At 53.7% G+C, this 18,109-nt stretch overlaps 1 protein-coding gene across 3 annotated transcripts in view; it reads left to right on the forward strand.

Annotated features, from left to right (window-relative positions):
- Positions 1-13,589, forward strand: part of ARHGAP26 (Rho GTPase activating protein 26) — a 99,893-nt gene extending 86,304 nt beyond the window's left edge. The window contains exons 21-23 of one of the 3 annotated variants that reach the window (XM_063169109.1): positions 7,538-7,648; positions 9,450-9,541; positions 11,203-13,589. In XM_063169109.1, coding sequence (XP_063025179.1) covers positions 7,538-7,648; positions 9,450-9,541; positions 11,203-11,291 — 292 coding nt within the window. In that variant the 3' untranslated portion in view covers positions 11,292-13,589. The other 2 variants (XM_063169110.1, XM_063169111.1) reach the window with 2 other exon arrangements.
- The last annotated feature ends 4,520 nt before the right edge of the window (positions 13,590-18,109 follow it).

Here is an 18,109-nt window from a genome sequence, read left to right on the forward strand (position 1 = left end):
TCCTGCCACCTATAAATGTCACCCCAGGTGAAATATAGTGGAGAAACGGCCAAGTGCATTCTTTGGTTCCTCTTTTTGCAGAGAGGTCAAATTCAGAACCGGGGACATGGCCCAGACTCTCCCTTGTAAGTCTTTTGACAGCTCTGGGGTGTTTCTGAGGCAGTGCTGGGCTCCAGCCCCAGCACACAGCCCTGGAGTGCTGAAAGCATCCCAGAGCTCCCCCGTGGCCTGGCTGGAGGGAACTGGGCTGGCACAGGGGACGTGAGCAGGGTTCAGATGGGGACCACCCCATGGGCCACCCCTCCCACCCCATCCCATTTCCCCTTCCCCAGCAGAAGGCTGACAATGCCCCCAAAGGACTGAGCAGAGCAGGGCTGCTGCTCACAGAGACATCCTGTCTCCTCTGAAAGGGGATCCTTGTGCCTAATTAATCTCCTAAATTAGCTGGAGCTGCAAGGCCTCTGCTTTCCCCTCACCTGGGGGTAACCCAATCCCGTGGCTGCTGTGCAGACACCGGTGACAGGGCAGTGCTAAGCTGGGACATTGTCCCAGCCCCTGCCTGTCCCCAGGCTGGCACCGTGCCCTGGGCTGGCAGTGGGGGATCCTCAGGGAAGGTGTCCTGGCTGGGCACAGGGGAGGGAACTGCTGGGGAGCTGGGTTGGACATCACAGCAGTGGGTGCAGCGCAGGGAGATTGGGCAAAGCACACAGGAAAAGGAGTGGAAAAATAGCTAACCATGAAAAAGTCAATTGAATGCATTAATCTCTGCTCTATTTGATTTCTGGGAAGGTTCTCCAAGGCTACATGTCCAGCTTGATGGCAGAGAGAGAAATTGAGGCTGGGCCAGTAAACTGGGAGGGTTGTGGTGCTCACACCTCCCAGCTGTGCGACTGCAGGAGGAGAGTTGTGCTGGTTAGAGCTGCTGAGGCAAAAATGCTATTACAGTTTGGTGGTTTTAACTGAAAAAAAAGATGGAAAAAGAAAGAACAGAACTAACATGGTGTTTCTTTTGATAAATATGATCAAGTTGGATTGTTTCAGTGTTGTGGTCTGTGGGGTTTGCAGAGAAAAGCTCTGATCAGCTTTTGTAACTGGTGTGTGCAGAATGCTGCAGAGCAAAGCAGCATGAAGCCAAACGGACAAAACGAAATCAGGGAAACCAAGAAAATGCAGAAAATTATTATGCATTCTCTTTAATCATCCATTATTCTTAAGTCACCTTCTCAGGCCCAAGTAATCCCCATTGTTTTTCCCACTGCGTGTGCTCTCCGTGGGCAGTGCTGGCTCCTCGTGCAGGGAGGAGATTTACACACTGAAAAATGAGAGTTTGAGCCCGTGGTGCTAATGAGGCTCAGAGGAGCTGTCTTTGTTTTCTGTTAGGATCTGAGCCTGGAAGTGGCCTCCTATCAAGTTATGTTGGGAATATTCCTTAGCCAGGAATGAATTTTTTACAGTGGGGAATAACTGTTCTGGTTGTTTCCAGAAACAGCTTAAAAAGTGAGAGGAGCCTCTCTCCCTTTGGAGAGCTGACAGTGCAGTCCTGGGGGGAGTTGTGCTGCCATCCCGAGGTCTGTGCCCTCCCTGGGGGGTGGCAGAGCAGTGTTTTCCCCCCTGGGAGCTTGTGGGGCAGAGCAGGGGATCCCCCATCGCCTGCCTTGGGTCATCCAGGATCCTTCCTGCAGCAGAACAGCTCTGCCAGCCAGAGCAGGGCTCAGCTTGGGGAAACAAGGACCAAATTCCCTCACTTTGCACCCAAAGCCAGGCTCCCAGGGTGCTGGGGCAGCACGGGGTGGGTGCTGCAGGGCTGAACCCACCGGAGCCTTGGGCAGGGGTCAGGGCTGCCCTCCCTGGGGCAGGTGGTGGTGGCTGGCAGCAAGGACAGCATCCTTCTGTGTCCCCCCCTTCCCTGCAGCTCTGAGCTCCCAAAAGGAGGTCACCCTCAGCCACACAGCTCCGTTTGGCTGCTGCTGGCTGGCAGAGCCAGCTCGGCAGTGCCGTGGGGCCGCCCGGGGCACAGGATGTGTTTAGCTCAAATATTTGATCCTCCCAAACCCCCCACAGCTGAGCTGGGAGCTGTGATCCCACAGGGACTTTAATTTCCTTCATTTTCCAAGGATCCCATATGGCTGTTGGGGTGGCAGATGGGAGAGTTTTCTTTTCAGGGGGATGTAAGATTGCAGTGCATTGAATGCCAGAGAGGAGTGAGATTTCTGGAGGGCTGTTGAGTTCTGCTTAATTGCAAACAGAATTTGTTGGTGACTAATGCACCCAGCCTTGCAGCATTATCTCATGTTAGAAGCTGTGGCACGATGGAGAAGCCATGACTAAGGCACTGGCTCCTGATTTACCAACACTTCCCTCCTAAACTGCCGCTTTGGCTCCCTGCTGCCACATTACAACTTTTCTATTAATAATTAAGAGCTTTAACACAGTTTGAAAGCACTTGGTTCAACATAAAACCTTCTAGCCTGATTTTGAGTCAGCTGAGAGCCTTTTGGGCAGAGAGGAAGAGGGAGGGGGGTATTGATGGAGCAGAAAATGCAGCTGCTGAGCAAAAGGTGGAGTGAGATATTGGGAAGCAATCCTTCCCTGGGAGGGTGGGCAGGTGGCACAGGGTGCCCAGAGCAGCTGTGGCGGCCCCTGGGTCCCTGGCAGTGCCCAAGGCCAGGCTGGACGGGGCTTGGAGCAGCCTGGGACTGTGGAAGGTTGGGGTGGCACTGCATGGGCTTTAAGGTCCCTTGCAGCCCCAGGCCATTCTGTGACTCCAGGTCCTGTCCAGGCAGGTTCATGAGGAGCTGTGGCTGCCTCCATTCCCTGCCCTGCCCATCTCCCCTGCCTGTCCCAGTGCTGGGACCATGTGAGAGCAGCCACTGCTGGGTCTGTGGCTTGCTGGTGGTACTGGTAATTCTCTGGTTCAATCAAGTTGTGCAGCTGTCACTGAAATGCTGTTCCCTGTTAAGATGTCACCATGTCCCATCACCTGGAGCTCACCTGGCCGAGGACACCTGTGCCGGCACCAGGCTGGTGCTGCAGCCTCCTTCCTGCAGTGCCTGCAGCGCTTGCTCATGCTGAGAACTCTCCCACTGCTGACTCTCTGCTTGCTCCCTGACTGTCTCCAGCACTAGCAGCAGGCCCTGAGCTCCGTGCCAGCATTCTGTACCTGTCACCTCCTCCCTGTGCACCATCGAGCACCACCGTCTGCGCCTGGAGATGGGAATGTGGGACAGCAGCTCCTCCCCAGAGCCAGAGCTCCTCCTGGGCTCTCTCCTAGTCAAGTGGAAAAGCTTTTGGATGGTTTCTGAAATGACTAAAGCAGGGAAATATTCCCACACATGGGAAATCAGCCAAGCAGCAAAGTGACAAGACAAACCCATGTGCTAAGTGTCATCAGGATTACAGAGGGACACGTCCGTGTTGTTGGAAAGAAGATTCTGAAATCTGTGCTGATGGAGATGGGGAACTGGTAAATGGAGATGTGGGGAAGGTCTGTACTGAAGAATTTGAGGCTTTTTGGACCAGTTTGGTCAAGTGATGCTGACCACAGGCCATTCCAGCTGCTTATTTCTTTAAATTTCTTTCAATTTTTCCCACCCAAACGAGCATGCAGCAGCATTGCTTCTGAGAGAGTAACACTGCAGAAAATTTAACATCATTTTTTTTGCATTAAAGTACCAAGCACAGGAAGAGCCCTGCCATACTGGAGTCCTGTGAGCTGGTGGTCAGGTCTGGGGTTCTGCCAGGGGTGCCCAGGAGCTGCTTCCTAGAGCCCATCCATCACTCCAAGCTTTGCTGGGACCTGCTGCACTGCCTGAGCTCCATCAGCTTCCCAAACCCACGCTGCCTTCCATTTCATTTAGGCAACAGAGCCATGGCTGCTGGTGAGCTGCAGTCTTGTCCTTGTTTCAGCAGAGCTGAAGTGCTCTGGCATTACATAAAGCTGTAATTTTCTTTTTTCTTGTTACCTTTGAGAAGAACCTTATGTTCCGCAGCTTTGTTCTATAGGAACAGATCAGGGAGCAAAGGGCTGGGTGGTCCTTGATGTATTTTTCTGCAGTCAGGTACTGATCATGTCAGAAGGGGAATATTGTTGTTTATTCTTGAGGTGATTTCATGAAAGGGCTGGAATGCATCAGTGGGCTCTGCCCGTCCATAGCTATGAGATGTTCTGTGGCAGAAATAGCCCTGAGTTCCACAAAAATAAACAGGTTGTAAACATGTTTGAAGTGGAGCTGATGTCCTCTCGGCCAGGAGATCAAAGCAGCAGAAGTTGTCTGGAGACCTGCTGAGAGGGGCTCTGAGAGCTGCACATGCCTGGGGGCCTGAGCCGGCCGAGGAGCGCCAGAGGCAACTGGGGGAGGAAGAGCAATGAAAGAGGCAGCTTAGGAGAAAAGAGCACAAACATTTTTTTTTTACCTCCAACAACTCCAGCGGAGTCTTGAAACAAGAGTTACTGCTTTTTTGCACATGTTTGGACAGCAAACTAAACATCTGCATGGGAAAGGCAGTGGTACGGCCGGCACGGGAAGCAGGGAGGAGGATTTAGCTCCTAAATTCGTTTCCAAGTACTGTGTTTGCTGGAAGAGTGGGATTGCCAGAGGGACACATGGAGTGGAAGATGCAGGTGCCCCCTGCAGGTGCTGTGGCACGGTGCCCCCCTTGCCCAGCCCGTGCCCAGCAGAGCTCCCTCCCTGTGGGATCACAGCCACTGCCTCCGAGGTGCAGTCAGACCAGCCTCAAGATGCCTTGGGCTACGGACTTGTGGAGTTCCCCCAGCTGCTTCTGCTAGGGAAAGGTCCATTCTCACCTTGGAAGACTAATTTGAGCCATTGCTTTGTTTCCTGCTTCTGATGGTTTTGGTTCTTAGCAATTTTCTCTGTTTTGTTTCCACTGTGCACCCAACAGGAAGAGCCCCTCGCAAAGCCCTCCTGAGTAAGAAGAAGAAAAAAACGTCCAGCTGACATTTGCTGCCTGCAGGCAGCTGCCAGAACTTCCCCTCAGCCTCTCACCATCTCTGCTCTTTTTGTGAGAAACAAAGGAAATTGGATCCTACAAGAAAACTGCTTTCCAAAACGCCAGAGACCTCGGGATAGCCCGTTCCCTCCTGTGTACTGACATCTCCAGCAAGGCAGGACTTGGGTCTGGCAGTCACAAAAGCTCAGGAAGGTGAAACTCAAGCAGCAGCTTGAAAATAAATACCTGTGTTTCATGGGAGGGAGGTGAACCCTTCATACCCATCATACCCCAGGGTCTGTCGGTGCTGGGCAGCAGCTCTGGTGAGTCCTGAGCTGTCCATGGGTTCTTCTTGAGGAAATGTTCTGGAAGGACTTGCAGAGCAGCTTGGTCACCATAGGACCATGTTCATCTCCTCTGTGAGCACCCGATGGGTGCTCTGCACACCCCAATGCACACACTGGAATTAGTGACCCGCTCTCTCTGTGGGTTTGCTGGGCACAGAGTGTTTTCTGTGGCACCAAGGATCCAAAGACACCAAAATTCTGCTCCAAACTACTGGTAACTTCTCAGGCAGAGGCTGGGCCAATTTCAGGCTTTTTTCCCTGATAATTCTGAGATCCTGCTGGTCGCATTCCCCGCTGGCATGAGCGGAGCAGGCACACAGTGGTGGAGCAGTGACAGCGCCTTGAGGAGAAATGAGAGCTGCATTCTTTTGCCATGATTTCATCTCAAAAAGTGCAGTAGCAATTTCCAGTCCTGGAGCCCTCTGTCACTGGATTTTCCTTCCTTTGTGCAATGGAGAGGACCAGGGCTGGTGGCAGACACTGTGCCCATCCTGTGCTGGCACACCCAGTGCCATGTCACAGTGCCCATCCCATCACTGGCACACCAGTGCCATGTCACGGTGCCCATCCTGTGCTGGCACACCCAGTGCCATGGCCTCTTGCACCTCGAGCCTGCTGCCCACAGCCACAGTGCTGAGAGGGTTGGTGGGTGTTGGTGGCCACTCTCAGCAGGACAGGCTCAGCCACATTTTGGTCACCAGCTCATTGCCCCTCCTAGTCCCACCTTGGGCAGGCTCCTCTTGGAGAAGGGGAATTGCTAAGCTATCACTTTGAAAGAAGTGGTGTTTAAAGGGTTAATTTTGGCAGTTTGGGATTATTTGTGACCTTGGTAGCACCTCCCATTAGGGGGTGGGGATAGATGGAGCATCTGGTAAGTACCAATGGCTATCAGGTTTGGTAAAGACCAAGGAAAGCTCATTTTTCAAAAGATGGACAGTTTTTATGATAGAATGCTGAAGGATTGTTTTAAATAGTGATGGTTATTAGCAGAACATTTGGAGGATCTCGTTGATAGCCTGCCTGACAGCATTCCATGTTTTCCAGCCTCTGGTGAAGTCATGCTGCACACGCTGCTGTATCCATTTCTCTATATGTGTAATCTTCTGACATAATAAAGGTGTTGCCTGTAATTTCAGAGGGAATTAATCAGTGTCTGTTGAATCCAGTGACACAGCTTCTGCAAGGAGTCCAGCCAAGAGTTTGGCCTTAAGCAGAGGTGGTCCAATTTCCATGGGGAAAGCATCCATGTCATAAATATCCCCCTGTGGTGGCAGCCAGAGGACACTGGGCAAGGTTAAACCTTGGTCTGAGCTCCTGCAGGGCTGAGGTTCTCCACGTGTTCTGGAGCCACCATTCCCTGAATCCCTTCCCTCTACCCCAGGAGGCCCCAGCTGAGGGATAAGGACACAATTCTGGGGGTTGTGCCCTGTCCCCACCTCATCAGACCTGTGTGATCAGAGGTACTGTCCCTCTCTCAAGGAGGAAACATAAGTCAAGATGCTTTTACAAAACTTTTTGTTTTTACAGAGGCACTTGCAGTGTGGAGAGAGATTTCTGGTGTTTTATCAGGGATGGAGTTTCTAATCTGAATTGGATAGGGAATACCAATGAGTGCTAAGCAGAGAAGCAGTAAATTAATCACGCTGGTATTTTGGTACAATAATTGCTTTTTGGTGAACTTGAGAATGACCTGAATTGAACAGTTTGGAAGGACCCAAAAACTTCTGTGTGCAATTACCAGTTCAGTAACTCGACTCAGCTCCAGTTGACAGCTGTGGCTTCAGGAATCATCACGAGGGGAAAAAGGGATGTAAAAACACGGAGAACAAAATCAATGCCATTTTTATACACTGAATGTGTGAGCACCACAAGTGACAGACAGAGGGGGTGGAGGCTGCTCGCAGGCATCATTAACGACCAGAAATACCAGCAGCTCTTTCTGGGAGCTCTGGGGGAAGCACAGGCAGGTAAGTGGCTGTGCTGCAGCACACAGGGTGCCAGGTGCCATGGATGGGCAATGGAGTGGGGTTTGACTGGAAGATCCAGCTCTTGTTGTCCAGATGAATGCAGACTCAGCCTTGAAACACTCCCCAAGGTCTTGGCACCTCATTCTGTAGCTGTGTCTCACGCTCAGAATATCCCCAAGGCACTCGCTATCGTCGGCTGCCGTCTGTGTGTCTCTCGGTTGCTGTTTGTTGCTGTGCTGGCACGTTGATAAGGTCTCTGGTTATGTCTTGCAGCCCTCAGAATCCAAGCCCAACGTCACCCCTCTCACCGTCCTGGCCCATGTTCTCTGCGCCATCAAGTCCTATGCCCACCTCCTCTACGTCCAGCGACTCATCCCCCATCAGGTCTGTTGCACAATTCGCTTGGCTTCTTGTTGCTTTTGCTGCTTCTGTTGGATTTCCCTTATTTCCCCCACTTCACCTCCCTTTCCCTTGGCATACTGCTCGAACCCTCCCAAGCACTGTCTGCACTCAACAAGAGGGGAGCTTTCAAAGCCTCAAACCCTCCCAGGAGAGCCCCTTGGAGCGCCCTGAGCCAGGCTGGAGCCTGCCCCCAGGTGAGGGGAGCAGGGGCTGTGCTCGGTGTCACTGCTGGGCCCAGCTCAGCTCAGTGCTGTGCTGGCTTTGCTCTGCTCTGTAACAGGTAATAAGTGTGCTCTGGGCTAGCACCACAGCTGGCACTGCCCAGGATCCTATGCCCTTGGCACCAGCGATGCCATCATGCCCTGAGTGCACCGTGAGCCTGGAAATTCCTTTTGTTTTCCACCTGATGGTCTCAAGCACTCCATGTGAGCGGTGCCTCCTGGCAGTGAAGGACCCTCTGGAGTGGGAGGATTGTTTGCCTATCCTGGTTTTTAAGTGTTTGGGAGCTGCTCGTGTCAGGCAGCTGGAATTTGGAGAAGAGAGATCTCCATCTCTTAGCAGCAAAGCCAAAGCCATTCCCAGCTCCTGGGAGTTTGGTGTGAAGGGGAGCTGCTCTTGCCTTGCTGCTTCCCTGGGCTCATCCGAGGAACTCAGGAACTTCAAGTCCTTGGAAAGATAAAAACTGGTAAATCACTGATCTGAGAATGGTGACACCTTGTTCCTCACCCCAGCAGCTCCTGGGATGCTTCATCCCTTCCCGTGGCCATGTCCCAGCTGAGCAGCAGTGCTGGATGTGTCTGGCTGCTCGAATGACCAGCGCCTGGCTGGCACTGTCACTGTCACCACAGCCTGGCAGTGGCCCAGCTTTCCACCAGCCCTGCTCCAGCCCAAAGCTGGGAAGGATGGGTGGGAATTCCAGGTGCAGGGACAGCTCTGTGTGCCTGTGCTGTGCCTGGGGAGCCCTGAGCTCCCTCATTTTCCTCTCTCTGCCAGCAGTTGCTCCATTCCTGGCTCTCGCTGCTCCAATTCCCTCCCCTGCAGCGTGGGCACGCTGACACTTCCAGCAAAATCTAATGGCTGTTAAATCTTTTCTACCTTCAGGTACAGGCTCTAAAGAAGTGCAGCAGATTCTTCACAGACCTGCTTGTCTTTGTGTTTTGAAATAACCTTCCCCAAGTGCTAATTCTTCCTTGTGAAATTGTCCTTGTGGTTGCAGCTGCACTTGGATGGGTTTGGCAGAGCGGGCCCAGGGGCAGTGGGTCAGTGCCAGCACCTGCTGCCACCTTTGCTCTGTGCCAGCCTCTGGCCAGTGATGGCCCCTCAGATACAGAACATTCCAGCTCCAGCCTGGAGGAGACGAGGGGACCTCTGGCTTGGGCTGGTGCTGTCTGGGCACCAGTGTGGGCTCCAGTCCAGCTGGGCTCAGACTGGGATCTGCACTGGGGTGAAACGTGGCTCATCCCCAGAGCCTTCAGCCTCTGCTGGTGTCTCCCTCCCTCCTGGGCAACAAGGTAGCCCAGCAGAGCAGCAGCCCCAGCAGAGCGGCAGAGCCCTGTGAGGGCCGTGGGGTGCCCAGCCCTGTGAGGGCCGTGGGGTGCCTGGCCCTGTGAGGGGTGTGGGGTGCCCAGCCCTGTGAGGGGTGTGGGGTGCCCAGCCCTGTGAGGGCCGTGGGGTGCCCAGCCCTGTGAGGGGTGTGGGGTGCCCAGCCCTGTGAGGGCCGTGGGGTGCCCAGCCCTGTGAGGGGTGTGGGGGCCCTGTGCCCACTCTGGTGCCTCTCTTGCAGCTCCCCCCTGCGCAAGGCCCGCGCTCTCTACGCCTGCAAAGCCGAGCACGACTCCGAGCTCTCCTTCACGGCCGGCACCGTGTTCGACAACGGTGAGTGCTGGGCCCCTCACGCCATGGCCAGCCCTGCTCCCAACCTGTCCCACAGGCCCTGCACACCCCCTGGCCTCCTCCAAACCCTCCTGTGCCTCCCAACCCCTCCTCTAAGCTCAAGGGAGACCCTGGTGAGCTGTGCCTGCCTCAGCATTTGCCATTCCCTGAGTTGTTCTGTGCAAGGGAGATGAGATTCTGGATATCAGCACCAGAAGTACTCAGGGTAGCTGCTGTAATGCTTTGTGCAGGAGATGGGAAAGCCACGTGTGCTTTTTCCCTCAGGATATGAGCCCTGGAGCAGGTGGGCTTTGCTCACTCAGACCATGCTAATGAACTCAGATTTGATGTTTCCTGCACCAAGTTTGTGCCCCATGGAGCTGAGCAGCTCTGGCTTAGTTATAATCCCAGTGTAACGAGAAGACTTTTTACTGCTTTCCAAGTCATTCTTGGCTTTTAAATGTTAAGCATTGTCATTTGGGAAGCTGCTACCACATGCACTGTTTTTGCCCAGGGATATAGAGGCAAACACAGCAGAAAGGGGAGGAGAATGAATACATGTGAATTAAAGACAATCCTTCTCTGAAGCAGCTCCATAGTCATCTTATAAATAAACATGGTCTCCCCTCTGAGGGCCCGTGGGAATCAGAGCAGCTAGGAGGGGAACAAGTTTGAATTAAATACATTATGTTTGCTGATAAAAATCAATGGATTATTCAAGGGAAAAAGTACACAGCGTGTTCCAGTCACTCAGCAGCACAGCCAGGGCTCACGTTGGCTGGGGGACATGAGGTAGAACCAGCCTGGCTTGGTGGGACTCTTGCTGTGATCAAGGCCTTTTCAAACCCCAGTGAAGGCAAAGGAGTCTTGGCAATACTTGGAGCCAGGTTCCACTTTGAGCTGCTGTGGGGCTGGCATGTGGCTGAGCAGCAGCTTGGCCCAGCTGGGCTTTGGGGCTGAGCAGCACCCACAGGGCACAGTGGCACTTTGAGAGCTCCAGTTCCCTGACCCACACACGAGTGAGGGAGTGAGGGCAGAGCTGCCGAGTCACAGCAGCCCAGGGAGCTCCAGGAGCTCTGGAGCACAGGCTTCCCACCGTGGCTGTGGGAGGGGGGATGTTCCTCTGCCTGCAGGCGTAGCCCTGGCCTGCCTCCTGCACAATCAGCAAATATTTGGGGGTTGATTGAATAAGGAAAGGCTTTTGAGGACTGATCAGGTTTCTGGTTGCGCACAATCAGGTTGCAGGGTTTAATTTTCCCCTGGGATTGTTCCCTAATGCAATTTCCCTCCCAGCCTGGGCCCAGGCCAAGGCGGGATGTGCAGAGTTACCCTGTGATGGAGCTAACCACGTTCTCTCCAACTTCCACGAGATCTTAGCTCAAATCAAGAGGAAGTTTTGAGCCCAAATGCTTCGCTTCCCTCAGCCCAGCAGCCCCAGAGAGTATTTGGAGTCTGCAGCTCACTTGGTGAAGGAAAGGCCAAGGAGTCCCACAGGGAGCAGGCGGGGACAGAGCACTTGAGCTGCCTCAGCCCCTTGGTGTGTTCACAGAGCCATGGAATGGTTTGAGTCAGAAGGGACCTTGAAGATGATCTTTAACTTTGTTAGTTCCCTTAAAAATGAGCCCAAATGAAAGGTCTGACGTGCCCTTCCCCTGTCTCTGCAGTTCACCCATCCCAGGAGCCCGGCTGGCTGGAAGGGACCCTCAACGGCAAGACAGGACTGATCCCCGAGAACTACGTGGAGTTCCTATAACTGTGGGGTGCACAGAGCCGCTGCTGAGCATTCCATGGTATCCATGGCCAGTCCTGCAGGCCCCTGTGCCCCCGTGTGACCGGGGTGGGGACAGCCCTGTGCCCGCTGTGGATGTTTGTGTGCGTCAGACATCGCCTCTCGTCCTGCAGCGCTCCTGGGGATATGGAGAGACTCCAGTGCCCATCCCAGCGATGGAGAACCAGCCCAGGGACAGCCGAGTGCTCCGAGAGGCCCAGCTGAAGACTGGGAATGGCGGGAGCTGCCCCAGGGGGGTTTCCTGCAGGGGGACATTCCCTGGCTGCACCCTGCAGGGTCCCACCAAGGAGGAGTCCTGTGCTCCCCGTGCTTCCCTGGAGCCCCAGGCACAGCCCTCGGTGCTGGCAGGGGAAGGGCAGGGGGGCTGAGCCCCCGTGGTGGCCGGGCAGCCCTGGCAGGTGTCCCCTCCTTATGCCACCACAGTGCTGGTGGCTCTTGCTGGCAAGAGTGAGCCCTGGGTGGGCTCTGCAGGGCCCAGGGCTGGCAGGGCTCAGCAGGCACCTGCTCACTGCAGAGAGGATGCTTTGGACCAAACCTCTCAAAGTCTTCTTTTATATTTCCAGGATTTTGATTTTGTGGGGTAGCCCTCAGTCTGTGTGAGGTGAGCAGCCCGTGCTGCCTTCCTGCTGCAGCCCCAGGCCAACCCCACTCCTGTTGTTTGGCTGTTTGGTACCTGCCCTTCCCAAATCCCACTGTACAGACCCCTCCGTGCTCCCACCTGTGCCCAGGCCCTGCTGGAGCTGCCTCTGCCTCTCTCCAGCCTCGTTTTCCAGCCCTCCCCTTGCTTGCAGCCTCGTGTGTGCCAAGTCTGTGCAGTGCTGGTTGTGCCAGGTGAATTATTGCCATCCTTGTTGTTGGAGTGGCCAAGGTGGGGCTGTGCAGAGCCAGGAGGAGCCTTTGGCTGCCCCAGCCCAGCTCCTGCCTCCATGGACATGCCACGAGGGCTGGGCAGGGTGGGAGTGCAAACCCCTCATCGTTCCAGGTTGTGCTGAAGGGGGAGGGTGGGACAAGGAGCCCTGTTTGGCTGCAGAGCCAGGATTTTGAGAGCTGGAATCATATTTTATATAAAGAAAGTGTCGGCCCCCAGGCCGTGGCGCTGGGGATGGATGTCGTGGCTTTTGTAACAGTTTTAAAGACTCTGAGTGACTGAATTGCTCTATGTGTCACTTTTTATTTTTGAAAGGATTAATGTATAAATAGAGTATCTTAAAATATTATGAGGAAAAGATCTATATTTGATATTTTTAGAAGAGCTGTAAGGAGAGAAGCAGAGGACATTTGAGGCTGGTCACCAAGAGGCTCCAAAGCCCCCGACCCCCAGCCTGGAGCTGCTGCTTCCTTCGCTCCGTGGTGTCACTTAGAGAGAAGGCAGCTGAAATTTCAGCCTTCTTCACATTTTGTCCACAGTAATTAAACTTCCTGGGCTTTTGTCTTGGGGAAAAAAAGAGGAAAAAGGCAATAATTTTTTTCCTGCTTTCCAGGGTGGGTGGCACAGCTCATTCCCATGGGATCACCCCCTCTCCATAGCCCTCTGACCCCTTGGGGAGCACTCTCAGGTGGCTGGTATGGCTTGGGCAGGGGTGAGGTCCCCAAACTGCCTCATGGTCTCTGCTCTCAGGTGTTGGATGAAGAGGGCCAGGGGCTTGTAGGGATAAAATCTGGTGTTTCCCTAGCACATTGCTGGTTCATCTCCATCCTTGGATTTTATAGCCAACTTTTGTGCTATTTCTTGGCTTTCCTGAGGCCAAGGACGAGGCCAGGCTTTATCCAGCCCTGGCATCAGACAGGCCTGGGCTGTATCCAGCCTTGGCTTGGGCTGAGGCCAGGCTTTATCCAGCCCCAGCATCGCTCTGTGGCTGTGGCTGGGACCTGGGGGTGCCTGGGGTGGGTGTGAGAGCCCCTCCCTGGGGCTGGGAGAGGATGGGGAGGGCTGACGGAAAGGATTCTAAAAACCCTCCATCCTTCACCTGTCAGCACTGTTTGTGTGTGTTTGTAACTGTCCTGTGCCGAGCTCCCTCCTGCCCTGCCAGGATGCTGCTGGAGCAGTGCTGGGGATGAACAGGGATTGCAAACCTGCCAAGAGCCCTCCAAAAGGCATTATTTGGGCACAGGGTGTTTGGGACCTGCTTAGCAATGCTGTGTGAGCACTGCACCACGCTGCTCCCGCCGTGTCCCCACAAAACCTCTCTGTGCAGGGTCCCCCTCTGGCTCCTTGGATACTCTGGTTACTCCGAGACCACAGTAAATTCCTTTTCAGAGGCACTTGGGAGCTCTTGGATGTGCTACCTAGAGGGTTTCTGGGAACAAAAGTCCCACACACATGTATTTACGAGATGTCTCCTGGAGGAAAGGAAATCAAACCGAGGCAGAAGTTATTGCTCTTACAGGACAGCCAGTGGAATATTTTTTTTAATTAAAATTTTCCAACAAGAAAAACTTGTCTGGAACGCTTACTAAATGTTCCCATTTTGGGCCAGCTTTAACACTGTAGTAAACATTGGTTTATTCCAAGAGAAATTAAAGGTAGGAAATATTTTTTTAAACCAGCCTGACACAGCATTTGATGGTTCCTATTAAAGAAATCAGTCAAAATGAAATGAAAGGTGGGTGGTGACACTGCTGAATGGCAGAGACTATCTCGTGGCCTCTGGTCAGTCACAAAAACAAGAGAAGGTGCAATGGTGGCTGTGGAGCTGGCATCAGAAGAGTCTCTTGGTGCAGCCCTGCCATGTTTCACATCGATGGCTGATGTTCCACAAACACACCGTGAGTTTGGGCTGGGTTTGGGGGCAGTTGGATTAATTGGGGTGGGCTGGGCTTGGTGTTGGGCTGCGTTTGGGCAGGGAGTGGGTTGGCCTGTTGGATTAGTTGGGCTGGGTTTGATGTTGGGTTCGGTGTTGGGTTGTGGTTGGGTTGGGTTGGGTTTGGTTTGCAGTTGGACTGGGGTTGGGGATGCTCAAGGCCATCTCCTCTTGTCCTGTCCCTGGCTGCCTGGAGAAGAGAGCACAGCCCTGGTTCATGGGCACCAGCAGAGCATGAACGGGATGGATCTGGGGCAGATGAAGGGGAAATCACCTGCACAGAGCCAGAGCCCAAGAGTGGAGAGACATGTTAGTGAGTGTGTGTTCCAAACCAGAAACGTCAAAGCAATTACAGTTTGTACAATTGGGCTAATTCAGATTTTTAGCTTTTGGAAAATAACGATTAAAAGCAGAGGTTTTTAGAGAAATGGCCGTTTAAAGCTCTGTTCTCTGGGTGAGGAGCTGATTGTTTGCAGGTAATTTAGCACGAGGCTGACAGCTCACAAGGTAGCACCTACCTATTACTTATTGTAAATCCTCCCTTTGCTAATGAAGCTTATTCTGCTTCTAAAGCTCAGACAAAAGGGTCTAGAAAATCACACCTGGGCTCTAAACTCACTGACGCAGGCAGGAAGGGAAAATGTCTGCAGGGGCCGGGTGCCCCGGAGACCAGCCCGGCTTGGATTAGGAGGGGATGGCAGAGCAGGGTCTGGGGCTGGAGCAATCGCATCTCCACGGGGGATTTCTGTGTCCCTGCTGTGTCCCTGCCATCCCTCTGGGAGCCCCCACAGCCCCCATCAGCTGCTCCCCAGGCCTGCCCTGCCCCAGGACCAGCTTACCCCAGCAACCATAACTAAATATCTGCAGAGTGCTCAGAGCTCTTGCTCACAGCTAGCTGTGGGTGAAGAGCAGGGCAGGAGGGACAGGGGATGGGAGAGCTCTGGGGATGAGCCCCAGAAGGGCTGGAATGTGGCTGGCAGTGAAGGTTCCATTGGGGCGAGCATCTCCCTGGCACAGGGGGCTGGAAAGGGCTTAAAGCCCATCCAGTGCCACCCCTGCCATGGCAGGGACACCTCCCCCTGTCCCAGGCTGCTCCAGCCCTGTCCAGCCTGGCCTTGGGCACTGCCAGGGATGCAGGGGCAGCCACAGCTGCTCTGGGCACCTGTGCCAGGGCCTGCCCACCATGAACAATTCCTAATTCCCAATATCCCATCCATGCCTGCCCTCTGGCACTGGGAGCCATTCCCTGTGTCCTGTCCCTCAATCCCTTGTCCAAAGCCCCTCTCATGGTCACACAGAAGTGAGTGCTCATTTCCAGCCCATGGCACCATGTCCCTGCTGTCCTGGCAGCCAGCAGGGAGCTTTTCCCAAGGCTGCCCCAGCTCTGGAGCAAACAAGTTCTGCCCTGGGTACCTCAGCCAGCCCCAGCCCTGCCCGTGGCACTGCAGTGGCACCTCAGTGACACCGGGCTGGGATAGTGCCACCTCCGCTGGCCCCATGGATGAGGACAGGGATGGGGCAGCCCCATCTGCCCTGTGCCAGCTGCCCTCCCTCTCCCACTCCCACAGATCCTGGAGATGCTTTGTTCCTTTTTAAAGCTCATTAATTTTGCTGAAGCCGTTATCATTAATGTTTCTGAGTCTGGGAGATGCACATGCTGCTTTTGCCTCTGTTTTACTGCTGGTTATTTTTTGCCAGTTTGGGTTTGGCTGGGCTATTTGTTCAGCCACTGCTGTTGTTGGTTTTGCCCAGTTTTTGTTGAGTTTTGTTGCCCTGTGTGGTACCCGGAGCGCTGCAGCCCCAGCCCCAGCAGAACCAATGACATCCCCGTCACACTGTGTTTATTATTTATTTCCCCAGCAACGGGGATATATTTAGCCCGAGAGCTTTGAGCTGTTTCAGCCCCATTCTGCTCAGCAAAGCCAGCAGTGAGCAGTGGCCGAGGGGCAGCAGGAGCCCCCAGAACCCCAGCAGGGACCCCCAACCCATCCTTGCCCCGGGCAGGGGCTGCAGGAGGGGAGGCTGTGAGAGGCACATCCCTCCAAGGCTTCCCTTGGGCTCGCCGGGGCTTGGGCTGGGCTGGGTGGATTTTTAGAAATTATTTTTAGTAATTGCTGTGTTTGAGGCTGGCAGGCCAGCACTGTGTTTGTTTGGGGTAGGAACACGTGCAGCGTGGCTGCAGCCAGCTGCAGGAACTCTGCCTGCGAGCCAAAAAGGGTAAAAAGGAAAAGGCTAGGAGAGAAATGAGGAATTAAAAATGCTGGGTTTTAATTCTGGATTTGTTGTTGCAGGAGCCCAGATAGGCGTGGGCTGGGGCCAAGGCAGGAGCCCAGGATGGCAGAACAGCCCCCTGACCTGTGTCACTGCCGGGACCCTGTTTGTGCTGGGGCCAGGGCAGAGCCCAGGGTGACAGGATGGCAGAACAGCCCCCCTGACCCGTGTCCCCCCCTGTGTCCCCTCTCAGCTCCTCAAGGATGCAGCTCCCCGTGTCCAGCCCCTGGAGATAATTTCCCCTCCATGCTCTGCTCCTTGGGGACACATCCCCCTGGGCACATCAGGTCACCTTCCTCAGCAGGAAGTGTCACCCCATCTCCTGAATCAGGAGCACAATTAGTGCCCACATCTAATGCTGCCTCAGCAGTTTGGCCCAATATTTTAATGTGGTTTGATCTCAAATCAACAGATCCCTTCATTAGAAGTATTCCACTTGTTATTTTTTTAACCTAAGGCTCCCTGTTGTGCCCTCAGGGAATATCCTTCATTGTGCACTGTAGCTGTGCCAGGCCTGTGATGGATTGGATAAGGCTATTTACTGCCACCCCCCTCCTCCAGGTTGGATTTTATCAGCTGACCCATGGGCTCAGGCACTGGACATCAGTGCACTCCCTTCTGAGGGTTCCTCTCTGTGCTGCTCCTCCAGCCAGACTTTGACAAGTTCAACATTTACACTTCTTTATTTTGAAATGTCAATGTACTATGTATAATATACAGTATATTTCCAGGTTCACCAATAATTGAAGTTATCAGTAACCTGGTGAGGAAATGCACCAAACCTGCTGGACCCTGGCAGGAGCTTGGCAAGAGCACTGAGAACATCTGGGAGCCCCTTTGGGATAAGCAGTACCATGCAGCCAAGGAGTCTTTTATTGTGTAAAACCCCAGGATTTGTGCCTGACATGGACCAGCTCCGTGTGCCCAGAGGTCAACACGAGCTCAGGCTGCAGAGGGAACACAGCCAGGGACAAACCAGCCCCCTGGGGACCATCCTGGGGGCAAACACCAACTCCAAAGCTCAAATCTTAAATGTCAGAGCTGTAAAAATGGTGTTTAATGGCATCTTCTAACCAGTCTGAAATGCCATCATTTTACTGGGACAATGTGAACACAGCAGAAATAATAAATTGCAATCGCATGCTGGGCTTCACCCGAATTTCTTGGAAGCTGAGGATGGAGCCCAAGACAGCAAAGAACAGCAGAACAAGGTGGCAGGTGAGGGAGGGCAGCAGCCCCATCCCAACCCACCCCAGGGCCATGGAGCACGGGAGGCTGCACAGGGAAGGGGCAGAAATCCCACAGATGCTTCTGCTATCAATGCTTTTGTAAATGCAATGGGACAAAGGGGATTTTGGGTGGAATGTGACCACACTGAGGACTTGGTGCACTCACCATGAGGCTGGAGCCCGTCAGGCACTGAGCAGTTCTTTATCTGAGTGTCTGATGGCTCTCCTTAAAGCATCTTTCCATAAGTGTGGCCCAAATAAACATAGTTATGGTAAATCCCATCCTTGCCTTGCCTCTGACCCCCATCCGCAGCCATCCAGCTCGGGAATTACCGAAGGGAAATTTATGTAAGCTTTGTTTTAATTGCAAACAATTCAAAGAAATCGTTCCCTGCTGGGAACTCGGCCTTTTCTGCCGCAGTTAAATGAGATTTTATTACAGCAGGCCTGGCTCTGTGGCTCGGGGGGAAGGCTGAGCTGT

The sequence above is a fragment of the Melospiza melodia genome, chromosome 14, assembly GCF_035770615.1.
Source record: "Melospiza melodia melodia isolate bMelMel2 chromosome 14, bMelMel2.pri, whole genome shotgun sequence".
In the NCBI taxonomy this organism is placed as follows: domain Eukaryota; kingdom Metazoa; phylum Chordata; class Aves; order Passeriformes; family Passerellidae; genus Melospiza; species Melospiza melodia.